Source organism: Salvelinus fontinalis, chromosome 33, assembly GCF_029448725.1.
Source record: "Salvelinus fontinalis isolate EN_2023a chromosome 33, ASM2944872v1, whole genome shotgun sequence".
Classification (NCBI taxonomy): Eukaryota; Metazoa; Chordata; class Actinopteri; order Salmoniformes; family Salmonidae; genus Salvelinus; species Salvelinus fontinalis.
Genome location: NC_074697.1, coordinates 44,663,113 through 44,687,027, shown reverse-complemented (window position 1 = coordinate 44,687,027; position 23,915 = coordinate 44,663,113). Strand labels below are relative to the sequence as shown.

General features: G+C 42.9%; 1 protein-coding gene across 3 annotated transcripts in view; it reads right to left on the bottom strand.

Annotated features, from left to right (window-relative positions):
• The window catches only part of LOC129832353 (leucine-rich repeat and fibronectin type III domain-containing protein 1-like protein), a 154,283-nt gene that overhangs the window by 65,968 nt on the left and 64,400 nt on the right, over positions 1 to 23,915 (bottom strand). For all 3 annotated transcript variants that reach the window (XM_055896362.1, XM_055896364.1, XM_055896361.1), the window contains exon 2: positions 2,632 to 2,829. In XM_055896362.1, the coding sequence (XP_055752337.1) occupies positions 2,632 to 2,696 (65 nt within the window). In that variant the 5' untranslated portion in view covers positions 2,697 to 2,829. The remainder of the gene's footprint in view (positions 1 to 2,631; positions 2,830 to 23,915) is intronic.

Sequence of the window (23,915 nt, the reverse complement as noted above, 5' to 3'; positions counted from 1 at the left end):
TGTCGGGGCGAGGGGACGGTTTAAAGTTATACTGTTACATTGATGCTGTTGACCCGGATCACTGGTTGCTGCGGAAAAGGAGGAGGTTGAAAGGGGGGTGAGTGTAACGGATGTGAAATGGCTAGCTAGTTAGCGGGTACGCGCTAGTAGCATTTCAATCAGTTACGTCACTTGCTCTGAGACTTAAGTAGTGTTGCCCCTTGCTTTGCAAGGGCCGTGGCTTTTGTGGAGCGATGAGTAACGCTGCTTCGTGGGTGACTGTTGTCGATGTGTGCAGAGGGTCCCTGGTTCGCGCCCGTGTCGGGGCGAGGGGACGGTTTAAAGTTATACTGTTACACATACACTCAATTAGTATTTGGTAGCATTGCCTTTAAATTGTTTAACTTGGGTCAAACGTTTCGGGTATTCTTCCACAAGCTTCCCACAATAAGTTGGGTGAATTTTGGCCCATTCCTCCTGACAGAGCTGGTGTAACTGAGTCAAATGATGTCAATTAGCCCATCAGAAGCTTCTAAAACCATGACATCATTTTCTGGAATTTTCAAGGCTGTTTAAAGGCACAGTCAACTTAGTGTATGTAAACTTCTGACCCACTGGAATTGTGATGCAGTGAATTATAAGTGAAATAATCTGTCTGTAAACAATTGTTGGAAAAATGACTTAATCAGGAAAGTATATGGACATAGCTCGAGATTCAACTATGACAGTAGTTGTTTAGTTAATGAATTGATCTATGTTTAAAACATAGTTTATCAGGAGAATAGCTCTGGCTGTATCACACATGTACACACACACACACACACACACACACACACACACACACACACACACACACACACACACACACACACACACACACACACACACACACACACACACACACACACACACACACACACACACACACACACACACACACACACACACACACACACACACACACACACACACACACACACACAACATAACTAAATACTGCAGTGACAGTCACAACAAGTTTACTGGTTCACATCTATCTTTAGGGCATATTCAGAACACATTATACTGTAAGAAGTGGTGGCAAATAAGATTGCTTACACTCTTAGAAAAAAATTGCTATTTCGAACCCTTTTAAGAACCGTTTTTGGTTCCAGGTAGAACCATCACCACAGAGGGTTCTACATAGAATCTAAAAGGATTCTACCTGGAACCAAAAAGGGTTTAACCTGGAACCAAAAAGGATTCTCCGATGGGGACAGCAGAAGAACCCATTTCAAACCCTTTTTTCGAATGGTGTAGCTTGATGGAGAAACCTCAAGGACTTTTCAAATTCATACAGTATCACCATTGGTGTGCCTAATGAATGGCAAACCAATGAATGAATGCTGTTGTCAGTTCCACTGCACTACTGCATGTTGACTTCCAGTGCTTGGTCCTTGCTCTCCAGATTGTTCACCCTACACAATAACACTTGGGGAAAAGTGGCAAAAAATCTCCCTGGAAAGGGTTCAAGTACAGTGTCTCTTTCTATGACTCCGGGGACTTTATGATCACATTCCAAGCTGTCTCTCTATCTCTGCCATCTAACATGACTCTAATCAATGTGAAGTGGGTCAAAGGAGCCTCTCTAAGAATAGGCCAGGAACTCTCCCTGGGAGGGAAGCAGCCATGTAGCCTCCTCATGTACAGCCTTCCTGTCCCAACCATCACTTTACCCGGCCCGGCACTCCCCTGCCCTGCTTGGCAGCAGCTAAAGTGAAATTGCCCTTGGCTGCCCAGGGAGACTGGAATATGGGGGGGGTGAGGTTGGGACTTCTCTCAGACACAGGCCAATAAAACATTCCAATATCAGTCTTAATCCCTAGACCCCTCAAACTCAACTCTGGACCTCGAAGCAAGTTCCTCTGCATTTTTTCATTATTCCCATCCAATCAGGGACTGATTTAGACCTGGGACACCAGGTGTGTGCAATTAATTATCAGGTAGAAAAGAAAACCAGCAGGGTCCGGACCTCACAGGGTCAGAGTTGAGTACTCATGCACTAGACCATACTGTATACTCCAGTGACATTTAATTAAGCCACTGTTGCTACCTAAGATGTGGCCCATTTACTCTAATTAGGAGTTTTAGTTCTGGTGCCTGTATTTTCCAATTAAGCACCCACATGTCAATGGCGTGCTCCTCTAGTCACATGACATCATCCAGCTAATGAGTGTGTTTACCTGGCAGTGTGTACCGTGAAATCTGAGAACCTGCATCCAGAATGTGCATTAAGCATCAACTACCGGGAGTCTTAATTGCATACACATCATGTAACAAGCAGTTAATAGCAAGTCGTTTATCATGTTTACACATTCAACTAGGGGATATCAGGGTAGAGCAAGTCATTATTTCATCAACATTTCCTACAGTAAGTTAGTCTGCAGCTGCTGTGTGACACAGGGTCAAAGTCTCCCACAGACTGTATAGAAGTCAGCTATGTTCCAATATCCGCACTAGCATACTAGCCTACCACTTAGGATGAAGAAATGCTTTGGCCATGAACTCTAAGTAGATAGTATTCTAGGGAAGGTATCGGAACACAGCCACGTCATGTTCGGTCCTTGAGGGTAAAAAGAAAAAACTCCACCAAGGCCATGCTATTCAGCGTACCTTATAGACGTGGAGGGGAAGCCGCCACTTGGCGTCGTCCACAAGCCGGCGGCCTGGGCTCTCATCCGTGTATGTGTGTGTGGGTAGCCTCCACTTTGTTCTATGTTGACAGCCTATTTTGGCTGGACTCAAGTCTGCCCGACGTTAAGACTCCTCTCCGCCTGTCATTGGCTCAGTTCGGGCCACCTGCCAATCTGCCTGTGAGTGACAGGGAGAAAAAAAACACAGATGAGGAAAAGAAAAACACACACCAACTGTCACTTTTACAGATACATTTACATATAAAGTTAATTAACTCGACCACGACAGAAAACTGATTACGTCTTAGAACAGACAGAAAAACACAAGAAGTTGAAAAATAACTCATTTTCCACCGGAGCTGAGTATAGGAGACGTTTCAGAAATTGCTTTTCATTCATCAATACGCGATGGCCTTGAGCAGCGTGGGAGATAAATGATAAACAATTTATGTTGAATTGAATTGAAAAATCCCAACAGATTTAAATGATTTGACTGTGGTAGCTGACTGTGCATATTCACAAGAGACAATGACACGAACGTTGTGGATAGAGCTTTGTAATAAGGTCATGTTCTCACACAGATTATATGGGATTTTTTTGGGGGGGGGGGGGGGGGGGCATTTGGACTGCTACAGGGGATTTGGGTAAAGGTTGCATTTACAAAGCCTGTGAGATCAAGCGCTCATTTGAAATCTCTGGTAGCTCATCGTTGCGTCTTAATTTTTCTTGTGGCCCTTCAGGGCTTGAATATACATTTCAAACAGACTTCAGGAGGGCTCAGTCATGCCTGTATCTATTAGCATGTTTTATATCTGTCATGCAAACCCTACAGAGTAGACACTATACACACTGAACTACACTGCATGGGACCTGAACTGGACAGCTGAACTGAACACTACAGCATTAGAGCCTTTGCACCTTGAATGAATTTCCCTCAGTGGGAAACTAAAGCACTTGTAGTGCTTGTCTAATCAGACAAATTAACATGCTAATATTGCTGTTAAATAAACAAACAAAGCAACACCTGATTTAACCTATTCATTAATGAATATTGAAGGATTTTCTGCTCTATCGACTGGATATGTATTCGTTTAGCCATATATGCATCCCTACAGGCAGCTACTGAGTTGTAAATTAGTCACACTAGTGAGTTATGTTATCCCCTTTAATCAGAGACAGTGTCAGACATGATACTAGAGAATAAAATCGAAACATGACGAGGCACACACACGGTAACATGGACTCATGTGTGCATACTCGCTCACTCACTCACGCACTCACTGACATACCCTGAGGTTTGGCATCTTGGCCGTGTCATAAAGACAACATCAAATGAAATCTTTCCACTCTAGTAACAGCCTCCCCTGCACTGTCTCAAATCAGCTCCATCTGACAGCCAGAGCAGCCAGTCTGGCAAGCAGGAGACAGTGTCACTGTTTTTTTCCTTCTACAGTTCATGTAATCACTCCCTCGCACTATCAACATCAACCCTGCGCAGCTCTCCTATCTCGCAGTACAGCAGCCAGGATTCGAGCCTAACACTCTGGTGCTTTACAACCCTCTGATATTGCTAATAGCTGGAAAGGTCAAAGCAGATCTTAGTAGAATGGTTGCTCAGGCTTATCAGTTGGACATTCTCCCCCTCTTCCTTTTTAAAATCTTTCACATCTGACATTTAGGGCAAGGGGTTTCAAGGTCGGCTCAAACGTGGAAATCAAACAAAATTAGTAGAGAGCGTGGAATCAACCATCCCTCTATTTGCACAAGATTCATCACCTGGGGTTTCCTTTAATGGTTGGTCGCCCCACTGTGGACTCGTTGCTGTGTTCCTCACTTGCGACGTGTCCGAGGCAGCTAAAGAGCAACATTTATCAGTCCAGCAGGTTTTGCTCATACTGATGCCTCCGGTTGTGTTCAGTGGTCAGCGGTCACACACGGTGTCAGACCTCTCCGCAACAAAGGCATTAGGATGGAGTCAACTGAACTGTCTTCTAAAATGGAACTTCGGGGCTCAGATTTTCACGGCAACAGGCTTAGTCATGACACTGGGGGTGCAAAGAAGTGACACCCGGTTCCCTTGACTTCGTGGCTCTGATTGTCTCTGAACTCGCCACAACCCAATCATTTGCAGCAGATGGGTGTCATGGGTGGGTGTCATGGGTAGGTGTCATGGATGGGTGTCAGATGGGTGGTTATGGTCATCTGATGACCAGAAATCCCGGCAGGAGCAGGCAAGAAGCCAACCTGACATCTGGGGAACAGAGAGGAGGGCAGAGGAAAGCAAAAGAACCAGAAATGGCTGCAACCTTCAAACATTCCTCCATAACCAGCCAATATGCAGTGTGTAGTCAGCAAAGGAGACAGGTTGTCATGTTGCTACTGCAGTGTTTTTTTTTGTGTGGAAGATGCACCTGTTATTTCTTCAACGAAGGGATTTGTCACAAGCTACAACACTTCGACATGTCCATGTCTCCTTTCACTGTCAGTATGACATATGGTTCTTCTGAAGATATTGAATTACAGGTAATAGATGTACATTGGGCCTACTAGGCTACTACAAAAGCTTGGGTGCTGTGCTAAAGCAATGAATGACTATGTTATGGACAGTGCTCCTTAACAGCCACTCCATTGTGAAGGTGTTTTCTGGTTTTAAGGCTTCCAGGGGTAAGTCATAGTGCAGAAACAAAAGGGTCGATGTGAATGCAGATCGATTTGCTCACTGCAAAATGCTTTCCTTTGGCTCTCCTTAACAGCCTAGGTAAGCAATGATCACTCTACACACATTAGTCAGTCCGACCAGTGCATTCCAACCATGAGGTAAACACAATGAGGTAAACAAGAGTGTCGGAGAGTGTATCTAAACCAAACAGTCTAAGAAGAGCCAGTCCCCCCCCGACTTCCTCTCCATGAGGGATAAAACAACATATGCTGACTTCAAGGCAATCCAAACGTTATTAGTCTTGGATGGACAATTGACAATCCTCAAGATGCTCAGCCCCTTTGAGTTCAAGGGAGAAAAAGAGAGAGAGAGCTTCACTTAAGCACTTTCTCAGCTTGCGACCCTGTCAGTTTTTGAATTCAGTCTTGCCTTGCCCAAACCAACCCCATAACCCCCCCCAATAGCTAACCTCAGGAGAAAACAAGGGGAGAGAATGTGTATGTGTGATAAAGAGAGAGAGAGAAAACAGAGCAAACAAGAAAGAAAAAGAATGAGAAAGGGGGAAAGCACTTACTTAGAGTTTTCCCAGCATGCTTTGTACCTCAAATCCACTGCACACACCCGCCCTCGCCCAAAAAGCACAATCAGATAGATTTAGGGTGGGAGTGACAACGAGAGAGAAATCTAATTGCTATTTCACGATTTTGGGAGGAGAAAATGGCTCCCATTCGCCGTAGGTCCCACTGTCCAAAGAGCAATTTTCTCTATATTATAAAGATGATGAGCCACCCTGACCACAGAGCCAGGAGTGAGCATGAATTGTTTCACTCTTGGGGAGAAAGAGATATATATATATATATAGAGAGAGAGTGAGACAGAGAGATACCTAGCGTATGAGTGATGGGCTATAAAAAACACCCCGCTCCAATCCGAATCACCAATCCGAATCACAGGCAGAGCAGCCTGTACTTTCTTCCTATGGAGGTCAGAATGCAGCTGGGAGGGAGGTATGTACACTGTCTGCCCTTTGCTGCCAGAGAAAGAAGCACTGCTTTCCCATGGATAGTAAAATAACCTGTGTGATGAATTGGAGTTCCAGCCTCCCATTTAGTTGAAATGTGGTTTGGTAAAGTCAAGGCAACATTACATTACATTAAATGAAATGTCAATCAATCACACTAGCGGTTATGTAATAAAAATACACTACATGGCCAAAAGTATATGGACATCTGCTCATTCCAAAATCATGGGCATTAATATGGAGTTGGTCCCCCCTTTGCTGCTATAATAGCCTCCCCTCTTCTGGGAAGGCTTTCCACTAAATGTTATGATGGTGCCACATTGAACGTCACTAAGGCCATTCTACTGCCAATGTGTGTCTATGGAGATTGCATGGCTGTGTACTTGACCTGTCAGCAACGGGTGTGGCGGAAATAGCCGAATCCACTAATTTGAAGGGTTGTCCACATACATTTAATTTGCATTAAAAAAACACATACAGGTTAACATGATGTTTGCCAATGGCAAATGTTAAAGACAAAGTCTGTCTGGTTTTGTATGGCAGGCCCAGCCTTGACTTACCGTGAACAAATCCTGCTTAAGTTTGCATTCATTGTTGGCTTCACCTGCAAGCCTCTTTGATCGTGACTTTGCCAAGTAATTTTATTTGCCTATGTCGAGAGGTTTAATTGAATCGTGATTTGGAAGGAAATCAAATTTTTTCAAAGCTTTATTCTGAAAGGAGCCTAAGCTACAGTATTCTGAGGAAAACTTTGGAGAGTAAACTAGGGGAACTAGAGTTTAGCAATTCTATCATTTCTCAATTCCAATCCAGACGTGAGAGGAACAGCAAGCATGCTCAGATTTCTTTACACTTTCAAATTGCTGCCTCAACTCAACCTTGCATCTCCGTGGAGTGAATACAGAGTGTGCGTGTTTGTGTGTGTGTGTGTGGCTGTCTGTCTGTGATATGGGTGGATGGGTAAGAGATGAAATACACAGTGAAGAGGATGATCAATGCTACACAGTTTAACCCCACAGCACCACATAAAACATGTACTTGATTACTGCCAGAAACATATGCCCTCGCTACATATCAAATAGAATTAAAACCATTAAGAGCCTCCAATAGGCATTGAATTGCAGGTGGAAGGCAGGGCCAATGAACCTCATTGCATAAGACAAGCGACAGACCTTGAGTCTCATTCTCCAATCATTTTATATCAACCACATAGATACAATTTAATTAGTGCTGCACTCACAATGGCGTCGCCCAGTCGAGCCACAACTGCCTCAGTAAAGTGGGCTGGAGGCAGGTGACCTTGAGCTCATACACTCTTAGAAAAAAGTGTTCCAAAAGTGTTCTTCGGCTGTCCCAATAGAATAGCCATTTTTGGTTTCAGGTAGAAAGGGCTCTTCATGGAACCCAAAATGGTTCTACGCTTTTTTGAACCAAAAAAGCGTTAATCAAAGGGTTCTCCTATGGGGACAGACAAAGAAACATTTTAGGTTCTAGATGGCACCTTTTTTTCTAAGAGTGTAGGGAGACATGTCAGAAAATGCAGTGCAGTGCGTCAAGAGGAATGTAGAAAAAGAAGGGGAAATAGGAGAGGTAGAAAAGAGGAGAGAGAAAGCAGCGTGACGTTTGTTCGATCTCATGCCAGGGTATCTCGGGATAACTGGGTTGAGATGAGCCTTGTCAAACAAAGACGTGGTAGCTGCTATTTTAAGAGGTGGGGTGAAGATGGGGGTGAGGCATGCTTCCCCCCTCCTGCTGTGTCTGGGAAGTGGGTGAGAAAGAAGGTAGAAGGTTTATCACACAATCACATTCCCTGTACAGGTAGGCTTACAACAGTAACAAGCACAGGCAGCCACCAAAGACACACTCCACCACACTTCAGACAGTAGTAATCTCCACCAGACAGTTTTGAAGACAAGCTTTATTTGGTCACAGGCCAAAAATCGCATCATCGTGTATTCTGCTGACTTTCCTGCTTTTCAGATAACCCAAAAAGACAGTTTTAAATGTTAATCTGGGAGTGGGTGACACACAGTAATACATGTGTTTCTGTGCACATCTTCAAAGTCATGCTAATGCATGTCCAAATAGTAGTAATGTTCACCTTTCCCTTTCAAGACAATTTGATACACGTATCATGGGCTCCTATACAATACATGAACGATACGTGGACCGATCCACTCGTATCTTAAACGTTTCAATCGGGGACCGATGTGTATCGGTGAATCGTCACATCTCTAGAAAATACACATTTAATATAATACTTCATGACTGAAGAGACTGTGTCATTCATGGGTCGGGGCCATAAGTATCATGTCATTCAGATAGCTTTTCCAATGAATACCATCAGTTTCTTGTAGTGGTGTTTATTAGTTAATAAATGATTGAATCGACCTGCGTCACTGAGAGTAGTGTGCAGCCAGAAACCCCTTATTTGAGAACTGATTCAGAAGAAGCCTAAAATAATGTGTGTCACTGTCAAAGCCCTCGTATCAATTTCTATCTCCTTCTTCCCCTCTTCAAAGGGAGCTCAGTGTCCTCCTGTGATTGATGTCAGATCCAATAAGGAAGCTGACGCAGAAAACCTCCTCAAATCTTTTTGACAGGAAGTCGGCCTGGGTTCAAGACTTTACCTACTCCCCTGTAGGCATTAATTGATTTCTCCCGTCTGCCCTGACATGCCGTATTCATCTCAGACACTGAGAGATTTACACCGCTGCCAAAGTGTACCATCTAAGAGCACTTAATTGAATTACTGTCATACAGTCTTTAGTTAATTACCTTCCTAATAATGCACCACATTCCCTTGTCTGAGAGAGAGATGGTGCATTTGAGTCCATGGAAGAACTGACTTCATACTATGAGGCAGAGGGAAGAAAGGGTTTTGAAACCTCAATACCTCGTTAAATTGTTATCCTCCCCTGAATCTCTGGCAGTTATTTTGCGAAGTGCAGCCACATCAGGACTGGCTAGTCAGTGGAACAGATTGTATTGCACAACTTCCTCCGAGTCCTAGCTACTTTTGCCAAGGTGCATGTTCTGTCTACTTGAGAATGATGTAGCCTGGCGCCATTACCTTGTCTCGGTGAAGGGGAAATGGGTGGGAGGGGAAACAGTAAACAATTTACCGTTCTTAACAAGGCTGTCTATCATCAGATTGGTACATATTGGAAAGGAGGGCAGATTGTAGAGAAATCATTGGGCATGGCAAAATGTCAAGCACACATAAGACGTTATGCCATATTTATCAGAAATTCAATCAAATAACGAAATAATACATACACATGTAAATATCGTCTACTGAGTCACGATGCAGACAGACGGTTGTCTTTTACAGGATATTAAATGGGCCATTTGAATACAGTATATGAGTCACACTATCCTTGGATTGGTGGGCACACCATATTAGATTCCACTAACTCCTTATAAAAAGGGACATTTAATAAAGACACTGTCATGGAATGTGTGCTGTACAATGCAGAATGGCTATTATCCAGTATGAGAGGCATCCAGTTGCACTTGTAATTGGTGAAGACTGGCCATATTCAGCTTACGAAAGACATGTTCCTCTGTAAATAGGCCAGGTCTAATCATAAGATCAACATAACGTATATCAAAATATACAGAAAAGTTTCTGAACCAGGTGACCATTTGAACAGCAACATGCCTAAAACTCGAGCCAGTGTAGAGGTGTTTACAAGGAGCGGATGGTAAAGCTCAGCATGGTAATGAGATATCATATGAGCACAGGGAAATGGAGGCAACATGCCTGTGCGTTTATATAATGCTCATCACTAGAGATTGCTTGTCATTCAAGCCTCAACATGCTCTCCGAATTCATTGACCCCTCCTGCGAGAGATAGAATTTCACCCATTTACAAAATTCGACGTGGTATCCAAAACTTGAAGAATACTTACCGGTATTATAATAACAGACATGAGCAGGTGAAGTGACTCTCAATAACAGGTAGTCAGTCTAACATTATGCATGCACTCTGGTGAGAAAGCATACATTAACATCGTCAGATATTTTTTTTAGTTGTTGGGTGGCATTGCATGCCACATAATATTGCATTGCATAGTCAGATATAATATTGCATTGCATAGTCAGTGCAAAGAGGGAGTCAGTGGATCTCAAATGCGATCTGACCCTAACCTTCAGCTGAAATGGCAGTGAAATGAATATCTGGCTCAAGATGTCTGCTTCACCCTGAAAGACAAATCCCAATCAAGCAGTCCTGATTTTCTCCAGGAGACCAAGAAGAGCGATTATCTTCATCTAATCTTGGCCAAGTACTTGTGAAATTGGAAAAAACGGAATCTTAAGAACAGTAATTTTGTCCAAACGCCTGTTCACAAGAGCTCTTAAACACCATCGCACCTCAACACGGACAATCCCCTTCAACACTCTGGGGCATGCTCACACCACTCGCACATCCATACAACACTAACTAGGCATCCATCAAGACCAATTTCCCACTCTCTCCCAATTATTAGCTGGGAAAACTCCCGCCTCCTTGAGATGGGGCCTCCAAACCCCCGGAGACAGCTCCCGTCCCCCCAGTAGCAGGTTGGAACTTTCATCACAGCAGGGTTGTTATGAATGGCTGCTCTGGGATCAGATCTGGGATCAAGTGGTAGGTCGTGCGGATGGATGGACATACTGTAAAGCCTGTGAAGCCCACCCAAACCCCTCCTCATCTTCCTCCCAGGGAGTGATATAGCATCGCGTAATAAGCACTCAGTCAAGAGTGATGGTGATGGTGGGGGCCTGGCGCTACCGCTGTTTGATGTCAGCCTCCTCTGCACTCCTGTTGCTCTCAGATGCCCATCTGGGTGTAGACCAACCTCAATTTGCAACACATAAATTGGAAGACTAGAGCATGTCACTCACACCACTAAGACTGTGGTAAGAAAATGTGCCACTGACACTAGTTCTTTAGACTACAGAAGAAAGAACATTCTCCAGTGACAATGAGATATGTACAGTAGGCCTACTTATTGAAATAACCTCCTGCAAAGGCCTATGTCCTTTAGTATTGCATCCTTAGAAAGAGCACCATGAAGTGACACTCATGCCTTTAGACCACAGAAAGAAATATTCTGTACTGACACTGACAATCTACTGTGTCTCACACCACCCTCTGTGTTAATATTATCTTCCGTCTGGGTATAGGATGGGAAAGAGTAGTTTATACTGCTACTTTAGCAGGATTGTTTCAAAAATGATTCCAGCCCATCACCTCATTACAGGAAAGAATGAAACCCATGAAAAAGTGGATCACTTTCAAAATGAGCTCAGTGAATATACAGGCCACGTAAGACCACAAAAGACTACATTTGTGAGGAAATTAGTTGCGATAAAGGAAAAAGACAAAATTACAGAGGAAGAGAAAACATTATTTTCTCAGGGAAATGAAGAAAACAGCAACAATGCATCGAAACAAACAAACCACCCGTAAAACAGAGAAGGGAGAGAAAGAGAGAGAGAGAGGGGGAGAGAGAGATAGAGAGTGAGAGAGCCCACTGGGCACACACTGGTCGAATATATATTGTTTCCATATCCTTTCAATCAAATGAAGTTGAACCAATGTGGGATGGATGTTGAATTGATGTCTGTGCCCAGTGGGAAGTATTTGTACTAGGCTATTTGAAATTCCATCCCATTGTTGCGTGATAATGAAGTAACTAGCTACTGCACCTCCACACTACACACAGAGCAAACCTGTATTAGCATTCCTTAGTGTTACATTTCTCTTCCTTAGAGGACAAGAAGACAGGAGAGAAATCTCGCTCATGTGGTAAATTACCATGTCTGTGTTAGCTGAAGGGAACTACGTAGGTCATCATTAATGGTGCTGTCCCCAGAGTTTCAAATACCAAACGTCTCTACAAAGAATGAGGACTTATACTATATATAAATACCCAAGGATACCAGTCATTATCAAACAGGGCTTAAAAGCAGTAAAATTATCAAATTAAGTGTACTCAAGGGCTTAGACTCATCACAGGGAATATGTATCCAAGATGGCGTAGCAGTAGGACGTGTGTGTTTGTCTTTGTCTTATCCCGTGTCTTATCCCGTGTAAATAGCCGTTCTTTTTCGTATATATCTTAATCTCATTTTCTATCTATGAACTAAGTATACTTTCCTGCAACCCGCCTCACCCAATGTGGTACGGATCTGCTATTTTTATTCCTTATAACTGGAACGTCCATCAGGAGCTAGCCAGGAGCTAACTAGCTACTAGTCTTTGTTAGCCACGGCTAGCGGTCTTCACCTTTTTCTCGGTCAGCAGCCAGCCTTAGCTCGGACAATACCTGCCAGTCTGCACAGAGCGATATCAACGCAGAGTATATCGGACTGCTTCTCTCTACCACATCACCGGATTCCTGCCGCTCTGGATCATTACACCAGATCATCGCAGCTAGCTAGCTGCAAACAAGTGGCTACTATTAGCTAACGCCTTTGTCCTGAAGCAAGCACCAGCTGGCCTTGAACTAGCCTTGAGCTAGGCCCACATACCAGATAATTCTAGGGCTACAATACCTCCTTTGCCAATTGGCCAGGACCCTTTATTGTCGACATGGAGCCCCGCCGATCCATCACGACTGGGCTGCCGTTGTATGTGGTCTCAACAGGCTATTCTGTTACGATTTCGCCGAAGAACAATCTACTAGCAAGGGCCTGCTAGCTTTCTGAACTCTGTGTCCCCTGCTCGGCTAGAGTAGTAGTGACTACCGAACGGCACCCTGACTCACCTATTGCTGCTCTTTTGACCCTATGATCACTCGGCTACACAGCTGATGCTCAATAACACGGTACCTCATTTTATTTACCTGTTGGCCCCAGCCCCGAACTCAGGTACTGTATGTACCTAACTGACCCGCTCTGCCAATTCATCGCCATTTACCCGTTGTTGTCTTAGCTCTCCTGATCAACACCTGTGATTGCTTTACGCCTCTCTCTAATGTCAATGTGCCTTGTCTACTGCTGTCTTGGCTAGTTCTTATTGTTTTATTTCCCTGTAGATCCCTCATTTGTTGCCTTAGATGGCTCTTTTGTCACACCCCACACACATGCGGAGACATACATTTACATTTTTGTCATTTAGCAGACGCTCTTATCCAGAGCGACTTACAGTAGAGTGCATACATTTTATTACATTTTTTACATACTGAGACAAGGATATCCCTACCGGCCAATCCCTCCCTAACCCCTAACCCGGACGAAGCTATGCCAATTGTGCGTCGCCCCACGGACTTCCCGGTTGCGGCCAGCTGCGACAGAGCCTGGGCGTGAACCCAGAGACTCTGGTGGCGCAGCTAGCACTGTGATGCAGTGCCCTAGACCACTGCGCCACCCGGGAGACCCATAGACGAAACCCGGGAGACCCATAGACGGTTTCGTCTCCAGAGACGAAACCTCTCTCATCATCACTCAACGCCTAGGTTTACCTCCACTGTACTCACATCCTACCATACCATTGTCTGTACATTACACCCTGAATCTATTCTACCACGCCCAAAAATCTGTTCCTTTTATTCTCTGTCCCCAATGCACTAGATGACCAGTTCTTATAGCCTTTAGGCATACCCTTATCCTACTCCTCCTCTGTTCCTCTGGTGATGTTGAGGTTAACCCAGGCCCTGTAGCCCCCAGTTCCACTCCTATTCCCCAGGCGCTATCATTTGTTGACTTCTGTAACCGTAAAAGCCTTGGTTTCATGCATGTTAACATCAGAAGCCTCCTCCCTAAGTTTGTTTTATTCACTGCTTTAGCACACTCCGCCAACCCTGATGTCCTAGCCGTGTCTGAATCCTGGCTTAGGAAGGCCACCAAAAATTCTGAAATTTACATCCCTAACTACAACATTTTCCGCCAAGATAGAACTGACAAGGGGGGGGAAGTTGCAATCTACTGCAGAGATAGTCTGCAGAGTTCTGTCATGCTATCCAGGTCTGAGTCAAAACAGTTCGAGCTTCTACTTTTAGAAATCCACCTTTCCAGAAATAAGTCTCTCACTGATGATGCTTGTTATAGACCGCCCTCAACCCCTAAGCTGTGCCCTGGACACCATATAGGAATTAATTGCCCCCCATTTATCTTCAGAGTTTGTACTGTTAGATGACCTAAACTGGGATATGCTTAACACCCTGGCCATCCTACAATCTAAACTAGATGCCCTCAATCTCACACAAATTACCAAGGAACCTACCAGGTACAACACTAAATCAGTAAACACGGGCACCCTCATAGATATAATCCTGACCAATCTAAATACACCTCTGCTGTCTTCAACCAGGATCTCAGCGACCACTGCCTCAATGCCTGCATCCGTAATGGGTCCGTGATCAAACGACCACCCCTCATAACTGTCAAACGCTCCCTAAAACACTTCAGGCCTTTCTAATCGACCTGGCCCAGGTATCCCCGAAGGAAATTAACCTAATTCTGTCCGGTAGAGGATGCCTGGTTGTTTTTAAAAGTGCTTTCCTCACCATTTTAAATAAGCATGCCCCAATCAAAAAAAATTGAACTAAGAACAGATATAGCCCTTGGTTCACTACAGATTTGACCAGCATTGACCAGCACAAAAGCATCCTGTGGCATACTGCATTAGCATCGAATAGCCTCCATGATATGCAACTATTCAGGTAAGTTAGCAACCAATATACACAGGCAGTTAGGAAGGCAAAGGATAGCTTTTTCAAACAGAAATTTGCATCATGTAGCACAAACTCCAAAGAGTTCTGGGACACTGTAACGTCCATGGAGAATAAGAGCACCTCCTACCAGCTGCCCACTGCAATGAGGCTAGGAAACACGGCTGGCCATGCTTTCCACCTGGCTACCCCTACCCCGGTCAACAGCTCTGCAACCCCCACAGCAACTAGCCCAAGCCTCCCCATTTCTCCTTCACCCAAATCCAGATAGCTGATGTTCTGAAAGAACTGCAAAATCTCGACCACTACGAATCAGCCGCAATTGTTGCAACCCCTATTACTAGCCTGTCATGGGTGCACCTCAGCCACGCTCAACTTTCTAAACGATATCATAACTGCCATCGATAAAAGACAATACTGTGCAGCCGTCTTCATTGACCTGGCCCGAGGCTTTCGACTCTGTCAATCACCGCATTCTTATCGGCAGACTCAACAGCCTTGGTTTCTCAAATGACTGCCTCGCCTGGTTCACCAACTACTTCTCAAATAGAGTTCAGTGTGTCAAATCGGAGGGCCTAATGTCCGGACCTCTGGCAGTCTCTATAGTGGTGCCACATGGATTATTTCTTAGGCCGACTCTTTTCTCTGTGTACATCAATGATGTCACTCTTGCTGCTGGTGATTCTCTGATCCACCTCTACGCAGACGACACAATTTTGTATTCTTCTGGCACTTCTTTGGACTAGCCTCCAGACGAGCTTCAATTCGGTACAACACTCCTTCCGTGGCCTCCAACTGCACATAAATAAAAATAAAAATAAATGCATGCTCTTCAATTGATCGCTGCCCGCACCCGCCCGCCCGTCTAGCATCACTACTCTGGACGGTTCTGACTTAGAATATGTGGACAACTACAAATACCTAGGTGTCTGGTTAGACTGTAAACTCTCCTTCCAGACTCACATTAAGCATCTCCAATCCAAAATTAAATCTAGAATGGTCTTGCTATTATGCAACAAAGCATACTTCACTCATGCTGCCAAACATACCCTCGTAAAACTGACTATCCTACCAATCCTTGACTTTGGCGATGTCATTTACAAAATAGCCTCCAACACTACTCAGCAAATTGGATGTAGTCTATCACAGTGCCATCCGTTTTGTCACCAAAGCCCCATATACTACCCACCACTGCGACCTGTATGCTCCCGTTGGCTGGCCCTCGCTTCATTTTTGTCACCAAACCCACTGGCTCAAGGTCATCTATAAGTCTTTGCTAGGTAAAGCCCTGCCTTATCTCAGCTCACTGGTCACCATAGCAGCACCCACCCGTAGCACGTGCTCCAGCAGGTACAGTTGAAGTCGGAAGTTTACATACACTTAGGTTGGAGTCATTAAAAATCGTTTTTCATCCACTCCACAAATTTCTTGTTAACAAACAATTTTTTTGGAAAGTCGGTTAGGACATCTACTTTGTGCATGACAAAAGTAATTTTTCCAACAATTGTTTACAGACAGATTATTTCACTTATAATTCACTGTATCACAATTCCAATGGGTCAGAAATGTCCATACACTAAGTTGACTGTCCCTTTAACCTGTTGGGGATGGGGGCGCTGTTTAGACTATTTATGCTAATGTGGCTAATTTTTTAAACGGCTTCCCACAAAATCCTTGATCGTACAATATGCATATTATTATTATTATTGGATAGAAAACAGTCTATAGTTTCTATAGGAGTTGAAATTTTGTCTCTAAGTGGAACAGAGCCCATTCTACAGCAATTTCCCTGACATGGAGTCAGATTTGAGAAACGTTGGCCACTTTTCTGAAGTCATTTAAAAGGGCTCTGTCGTTGCTATGACTATACGGACACTTCTTACGTCTTCCCCTGGATGCCTTTACGTGATGACGATTCCAACGGGCTCGATTGCTCGTTCACAGGCCCTACAAATGAAAAAAACCTTTAGCTAGCAAGTCTTTTCTTGCTGCGTAACGCGCGTGGAAGACACCGACCCTCTCCTGTTCCAAGCGTTAGTTTAGCCTGTTATATTTCTCCGGTCATCTTTTCACTCGTTATAGGAGTTACAAACATCACAAAGTAGTTAATTTAAAGCGTTTTATAGCAATTTATATCCGTTTAGTGCGATTTTGGGACATTTATTTTTGCAACGATGTGAAAAGTTGGGTGCGCTTTTCAGTTCATCCCGAACGTAGTTGACATTTCCACATGGCAAGAGGACAGCTTTCCACCAAAAGACGATTTCTCCCAAGAAAGGATCCTTTGCCCAAGATACTGATGGAAGAACAGCTCAAGGTAGGACATTTTTATTATGATAAATCGTGTTTCTGTCGAAACATTTTAGTGGCTTAGGACGCCATGTTTTTTGACGTAGCTTCGCTTGGCGCAAACTGTATTGAAAAGTAAGGATAAATTAAAAAATGTAATAACGCAATTGTATTAAGAATTAAATTGTCTATCAATCCCTGTCCACCCTATATTTTTTAGTCACGTTTATGAGTATTTATGTATAAGAGTAGATCACTGTCTAAGTGGCGCAAGGACGTTTTCTTTACCAGCTTGTCTACATTTCACATTGTCTAACCATGATTTTGGTGGCTAAATATAAACATTTTCGATCAAACTGTATATGCATGTTGTAATGTGATGTTACAGGAGTGTCATCGGAAGAATTCTGAGAAGGTTAGTGAAAAAATTAATATCTTTTGGCGATGTTGACTTTTATCGCTCACTTTGGCTAGAATCAATGCTGGGCTGCTAATTGCTATGTGCTAAGCTAATATAACGATTTATTGTGTTTTCGCTGTAAGACACTTAGAAAATCTGAAATATTGTCTGTATTCACAGGATCTGTGTCTTTCGATTCGTGTATGCTGTGTATTTTTACGAAATGTTTGATGATTAGTAGTTAGGTAAACACGTTGCTCATTGTAATTATTCTAGTCCATTTGTGATGGTGGGTGCAATTGTAAACTATGAAGTCTACCTGAAATATGCACTTTTTTCTAACAAAACCTATCCCATACCATAAATATGTTATCAGACTGTCATCTAATGAGTTTTTTTGTTGGTTAGGGGCTATAAATATCTTAGTTTAGCCGAATTGGTGATGGCTACTGGTGTTGGTGGACAAATAAAAGATGGTGGAATATGCTAATGTGTTTTTAGGTAATAGATGTACATCTTTACATATTGTGTCTTCCCTGTAAAACATTTTAAAAATCGGAAATGTTGACTGGATTCATAAGATCTGTGTCTTTCATTAGCTGTATTGGACTTTAATGTGTGAAAGTTAAATATTTTAAAAAAATATTTTTTTTGAATTTCGCGGCACTGGTTTTTCAGTGGGGGGGGGGGGGGGGTGTGCCGCTAGCGCCACGCTGATCCTAGACAGGTTAAACAGCTTGGAAAATTCCAGAAAATTATGTCATGGCTTTAGAAGCTTCTGATAGGGTAATTGACATAATTTGAGTCAATTGGAGATGTACCTGTGGATGTATTTCAAGGCCTACCTTCAAACTCAGTGCCTCTTTGCTTGACATCATGGGAAAATCAAAAGAAATCAGCCAAGACCTCAGAAAAAAATTGTAGACCTCCAAAGGTCCAGTTCATCCTTGGGAGCAATTTCCAAACGCCTGAAGGTACCGTGTTCATCTGTACAAACAATAGTATGCAAGTATAAACACCATGGGACAACGCAGCCATCATACTGAGGTGGCAGGTAGCCTAGTAGTAAGAGCGGTGGACTAGTAACCGAAAGGTTGTAAGATCGAATCCACAGCTGACAAGGTAAAAAAATTCTGTCGTTCTGCCACTGAACAAGGCAGTTAGCCAACTGTTCCTAGGCTGTCATTGAAAATAAAAATTTGTTGTAACTGACTTGCCTAGTTAAATAATGGTAAAAGAAATCAAAATAAAATACCGCTTTCTCTTAGAGATGAATGCACTTTGATGTGAAAAGTGCAAATCAATCCCAGAACAACAGCAAAGGACCATGTGAAGATTCTGGAGGAAACAGGTACACAAGTATCTATATCCACAGTAAAAACAAGTCCTATATCAACATAACCTGAAAGGCTGCTCAGCAAGGAAGAAGCCACTGCTCCAAAACCACCATAAAAAAGCCAGACTACAGTTTGCAACTGCACATGTGGACAAAGATTGTACTTTTTGGAGAAATGTCCTCTGGTCTGATGAAACAAAAATAGAACTGTTTGGCCATAATGATCATCATTATGTTTGGAGGAAAAAGGGGGATGCTTGCAAGCTGAAGAACACCATCCCAACCGTTAAGTACGGAGGTGGCAGCATCATGTTGTGGGGGTACTTTGCTGCAGGAGGGACTGGTGCACTTCACAAAATAGATGGCATCATGAGGCAGGAAAATTATGTGGATATATTGAAGAAACATCTCAAGACATCAATCGGGAAGTCAAAGCTTGGTTGCAAATGGGTCTTCCAAATAAACAATGACCCCAAGCATATTTCCAAAGTTGTGGCAAAATGGCTTAAGGGCAACAAAGTCAAGGTATTGGAGTGGTCATCACAAAGCCCTGACCTCAATCCTGAAGAACATTTGTGGGCAGAACTGAAAAAGCATGTGCAAGCAAGGAGGCCTACAAATCTGATTCAGTTACACCAGCTCTGTCAGGAGGAATGGGCCGAAATTCACCCAACTTATTGTGGGAAGCTTGTGGATGCGAAACATTTGACCCAAGTTAAACAATTTAAAGGCAATTCTACCAAATACTAATTGAGTGTATGTAAACTTCTGACCCAATGGGAATGTGATGAAAGAAATAAAAGCTGAAATAAATCATTCTCTCTAGTATTATTCTGACATTTCACATTCTTACAATTAAGTGGTGATCCTAATTGACCTACGACAGGGAATTTAATAGGATTAAATGTCAGGAATTGTGAAAAACTGAGTTTAAATGTATTTGGCTATGGTGTATGTAAACTTCCAACTTCAACTGTATATTTCACTGGTCATCCCCTTAGCCAACTCCTCATTTAACCACCTTTCTTTCAAGTTCTCTGCTGCCAATGATTGGAACGAATTTCAAAAATCACTGAAGCTGGAATCTTATATCTCCCTCACTAACTTTACGCATCAGCTGTCAGAGCAGCTTCCCGATCATTTCACCTGTACACGACCCATCTCTGAATAGCCCACCCAACTACCTCATCCCCATTTTGTTATTTATGTGTTTGCTCCTTTGCACTACAGCATCTCTACTTGCACATTCATCTTCTGTACCTCTACTCCAGTGTTAATTGGTAAATTGTAATTATTTCGCCACTATGGCCTATTTATTGCCTTACCTCCCTAATCACACTACATTTGCACACAGATTTTTCTATTGTGTTATTGACTGTACATTGGTTTATCCCATGTGTAACTGTGTTTTTTTCGCACTGCTTTGCTTTATCTTGGACAGGTCACAGTTGTAAATGAGAACTTGTTCTCAACTGCTCTACCTGGTTAAATAAAAGTGAAAGAATTTTTTTTTTTAAATGTCTTTGTTCAAAATGGAATTGTATAATGCCAAGTCAAGGTGAATCCATTTAACCATAAATATTGATAAGCCCATGTCATTTTACCAGATGACTGAGCCACTAGAAAAACAAAACAAAAATATCCATAATAAATTGGGCACGGTTGGTCTATGCAATCTCTTTTATATGAATGCTATTAATAACACGTGCTATAGTCTTTATATGCAATTTGATGAATGACAATATTACTATAAGACATTGGGCCATAGTCCTCTTGTGAATTTCCATAACAATTCATTTTAAAGCTATCAATATTGCAATAAACAATGATCACACACTGTAGGCAATGCAAATGTGCCAAATGTAATATGGGGCATCAATGCACTATACTAAATGCTTGTATTGCCTGCCTTAAACCTCCAAAAGCAGGGCCTTAGGAAAGTCTTGAAACATTGACACACTCCTAATCTGGCAGTTAAAAGAGCTCGCTCAAGCCTGGACTGGTCTGATGTCAAAATAACTGCATCATTTAGTCCTCTCAAGGGAATTAGTGCATCAATGATGCATTGGGGTAAGTGACACTCAACAGCACTTATCAACATTGATTTCCTCCAATCCTGAGCCCCATATCTTATGATATTAAAGGCTAATTCAATATTCATCGGGAATATCATAGAACCCACCCCATGAGCTCAGGAGGAGCAGATTCACTGAGAGAATTAAGGACAAACAGTGGAGCGTTGCTTCATTACACACAGACTAAATGCAGGGCGGGCGCAAACACATACTCACTCATACTAAAACACATAATACACATATTACTAACAAAATGCACTCCCTTTTTATCTCTCATAGTCCTGCACACACACTTGCACACACACTTCTACAGATGAGAGCATCCTGTCGGGCTGTATCACTGCCTGGTACGACAATTGCACCTTCTGCAACCGCAGGGCTCTCCACAGGGTTATGCGGTCAACCCAATCCAGGACATCTACAGCACCCGGTGTCAGAGGAAGGTCAGGAAGATCATCAAGGGCCTCATCGCCAACCACCCGAGCCACGGCCTGCATCAAAGCTGGGCCCGAAAGACTGAGAAACAGTTTTTATCTCAAGGCCGTTAAACAGTCACCACTACTAGCCCAGTACCCTGCCCTGAACCTTAGCCACTGTTACTAGCCCGGCTACCACCCAGTACTCTAACCTGCTCCTTAGAGACTACTGCCCTACGTGCATAGAGTCATTGAACACTGATCACTTTAATAATATTTACATACTGTTTCACCAACTTTATACAGTATGTACAGTATTCTAGTCATGGCTCATAATTATATTTTTTGGGGATTATGTTTGTATTTTTAATTTTTTCTTGCTAGGTATTACTGCCCTGTTAGAGCTACAAACACAAGCCTTTCCTACACCTGTGATAACATCTGCAAATCTGTGTACGCAACCAATAATTTGATTTGACACACACGCACATACACACACACACACACACACTTGTGTGTAATGCGGGAAGCTCCAATCACTGCCACAAATTAGCAACACTCTAAAACACAATTAAATACAGCTCTACCTTCTTTGCATAAGTGGGTGATGGCATTGGCTCCCATGGGAACTGAAGATGGAGTAGAGAGGCAAGGAGCATACGGCACAGGTACGACTCGTCATATTGTGTTTGTAGCCCAAGTAAGGTGAATACATTCGTCTTATTCCAATACGCTACAATATACTGCTATTGTACAGTACAACATCAACCTTATTGAAAGGGAGTTTGGTCACCTTGGTTTAAATTACTGTATTGCATCAAAATGAATGTATCGCTCTATGACTATTTAACTTCCAACAATGACGCCATTTTTATGATAAAAAGTCGTGTTTTTTTCTAAAGTCAGTTAAAGTACAACGATTGGCACTCCATTCTAGATGGGGAATGAATTCACAATTCATTTGTTGTGTAAATGCTAAATTACAGAGGGTGGCGTTTTCCTGCTAGGCTCTGCAGCATGATTTAATTTCACAATACACTGCTTACAGGTCCCCAGCTCAGGGTTTATAAACAGTAACAAATGCTGTGAAATTAAATCACGAAGTCGAGAGGCAAACAATTCTGGAAATATCAAGAGGAGCTTTTTCCTTTGCACTGCCTGTCTCTGGTTAGTGTAATAGTGGAATATTTCTCAATAATGTTCACCTCCTGTCTTCTAAGGAATATGCTGAGTGCATTATTTTGGAGGAACACTGTCAGACAGTTAGCTAGTACAGTGGCAAGAAAAAGTATGTGAACCCTTTGAAGGACCTGGATTTCTGCATAAATTGGTCATAAAATGTGATCTGATCTTCATCTAAGTCACAACAATAGACAAACACAGTGTGCTTAAACTAATACCACACAAATTATTGTATTTTTCTTGTCTATATTGACTAAATAATTTAAACATTCACAGTGTATGTTGGAAAAAGTATGTGAATGACTTCTCCATGAGCTAATTGGAGTCAGGAGACAGCTAACCTGGAGTCCAATCAATGAGACGAGATTGGAGATGCTGGTTAAAGTTTCCCTGCCCTATAAAAAAACACTCCAAAATTTCAGTTTGCTATTCACAACAAGCATTGCCTGATGTGAACCATACCTCGAACAAAGAGATCTCAGAAGACCTAAGATTAAGAATTGTTGACTTGCATAAAGCTGGAAAGGGTTACGAAAGTATCTCTAAAAGCCTTGATGTTCATCAGTCCACGGTAAGACAAATTCGTAAATGGAGAATGTTCAGCACTGTTACTACTCTCCCTAGGAGTGGCCGTCCAGCAAAGATGACTGCAAGAGCACAGGACAGAATGTTCAATGAGGTTAAGAAGAATCCTGGAGTGTCAGCTAAAGACTTACAGAAATCTATGGAACACGCTAACATCTCTGTTGATGAGTCTACAATATGTAAAACACCAAACAAGAATGGTGTTCATGGGAGGACACCCCAGCCTCGCAAAAGTGCACCTGGATGTTCCACAGCGCTACTGGCAAAATATTCTGTGGACAGATTAAGCTAAAGTTGAGTTGTTTGGAAGGAACACACAACTCTGTGTGTGGAGAAAAAAAGGCACGGCCAACATCAAAACCTCATCCCAAGTGTAAAGTATGGGGAAGGGTTTATCATGGTTTGGAGCTGCTTTCCTGCCTCAGGGCCTGGACAGCTTGCTATCATTGACGGTTGAAACCCGATTGAGATGCGGTTCACCCCAGACATCCCAAAAATATTGCTGAACTGAAACAGTTTTGTGAAAAGGAATGGTCCAAAATTCCCCCTGACCATTGTGCAGGTCTGACCCACAACTACAGAAAACGTTTGGTTGAGGCTCTTCTTGCTAAAGGAGGGTCAACCAGTTACCAAATCC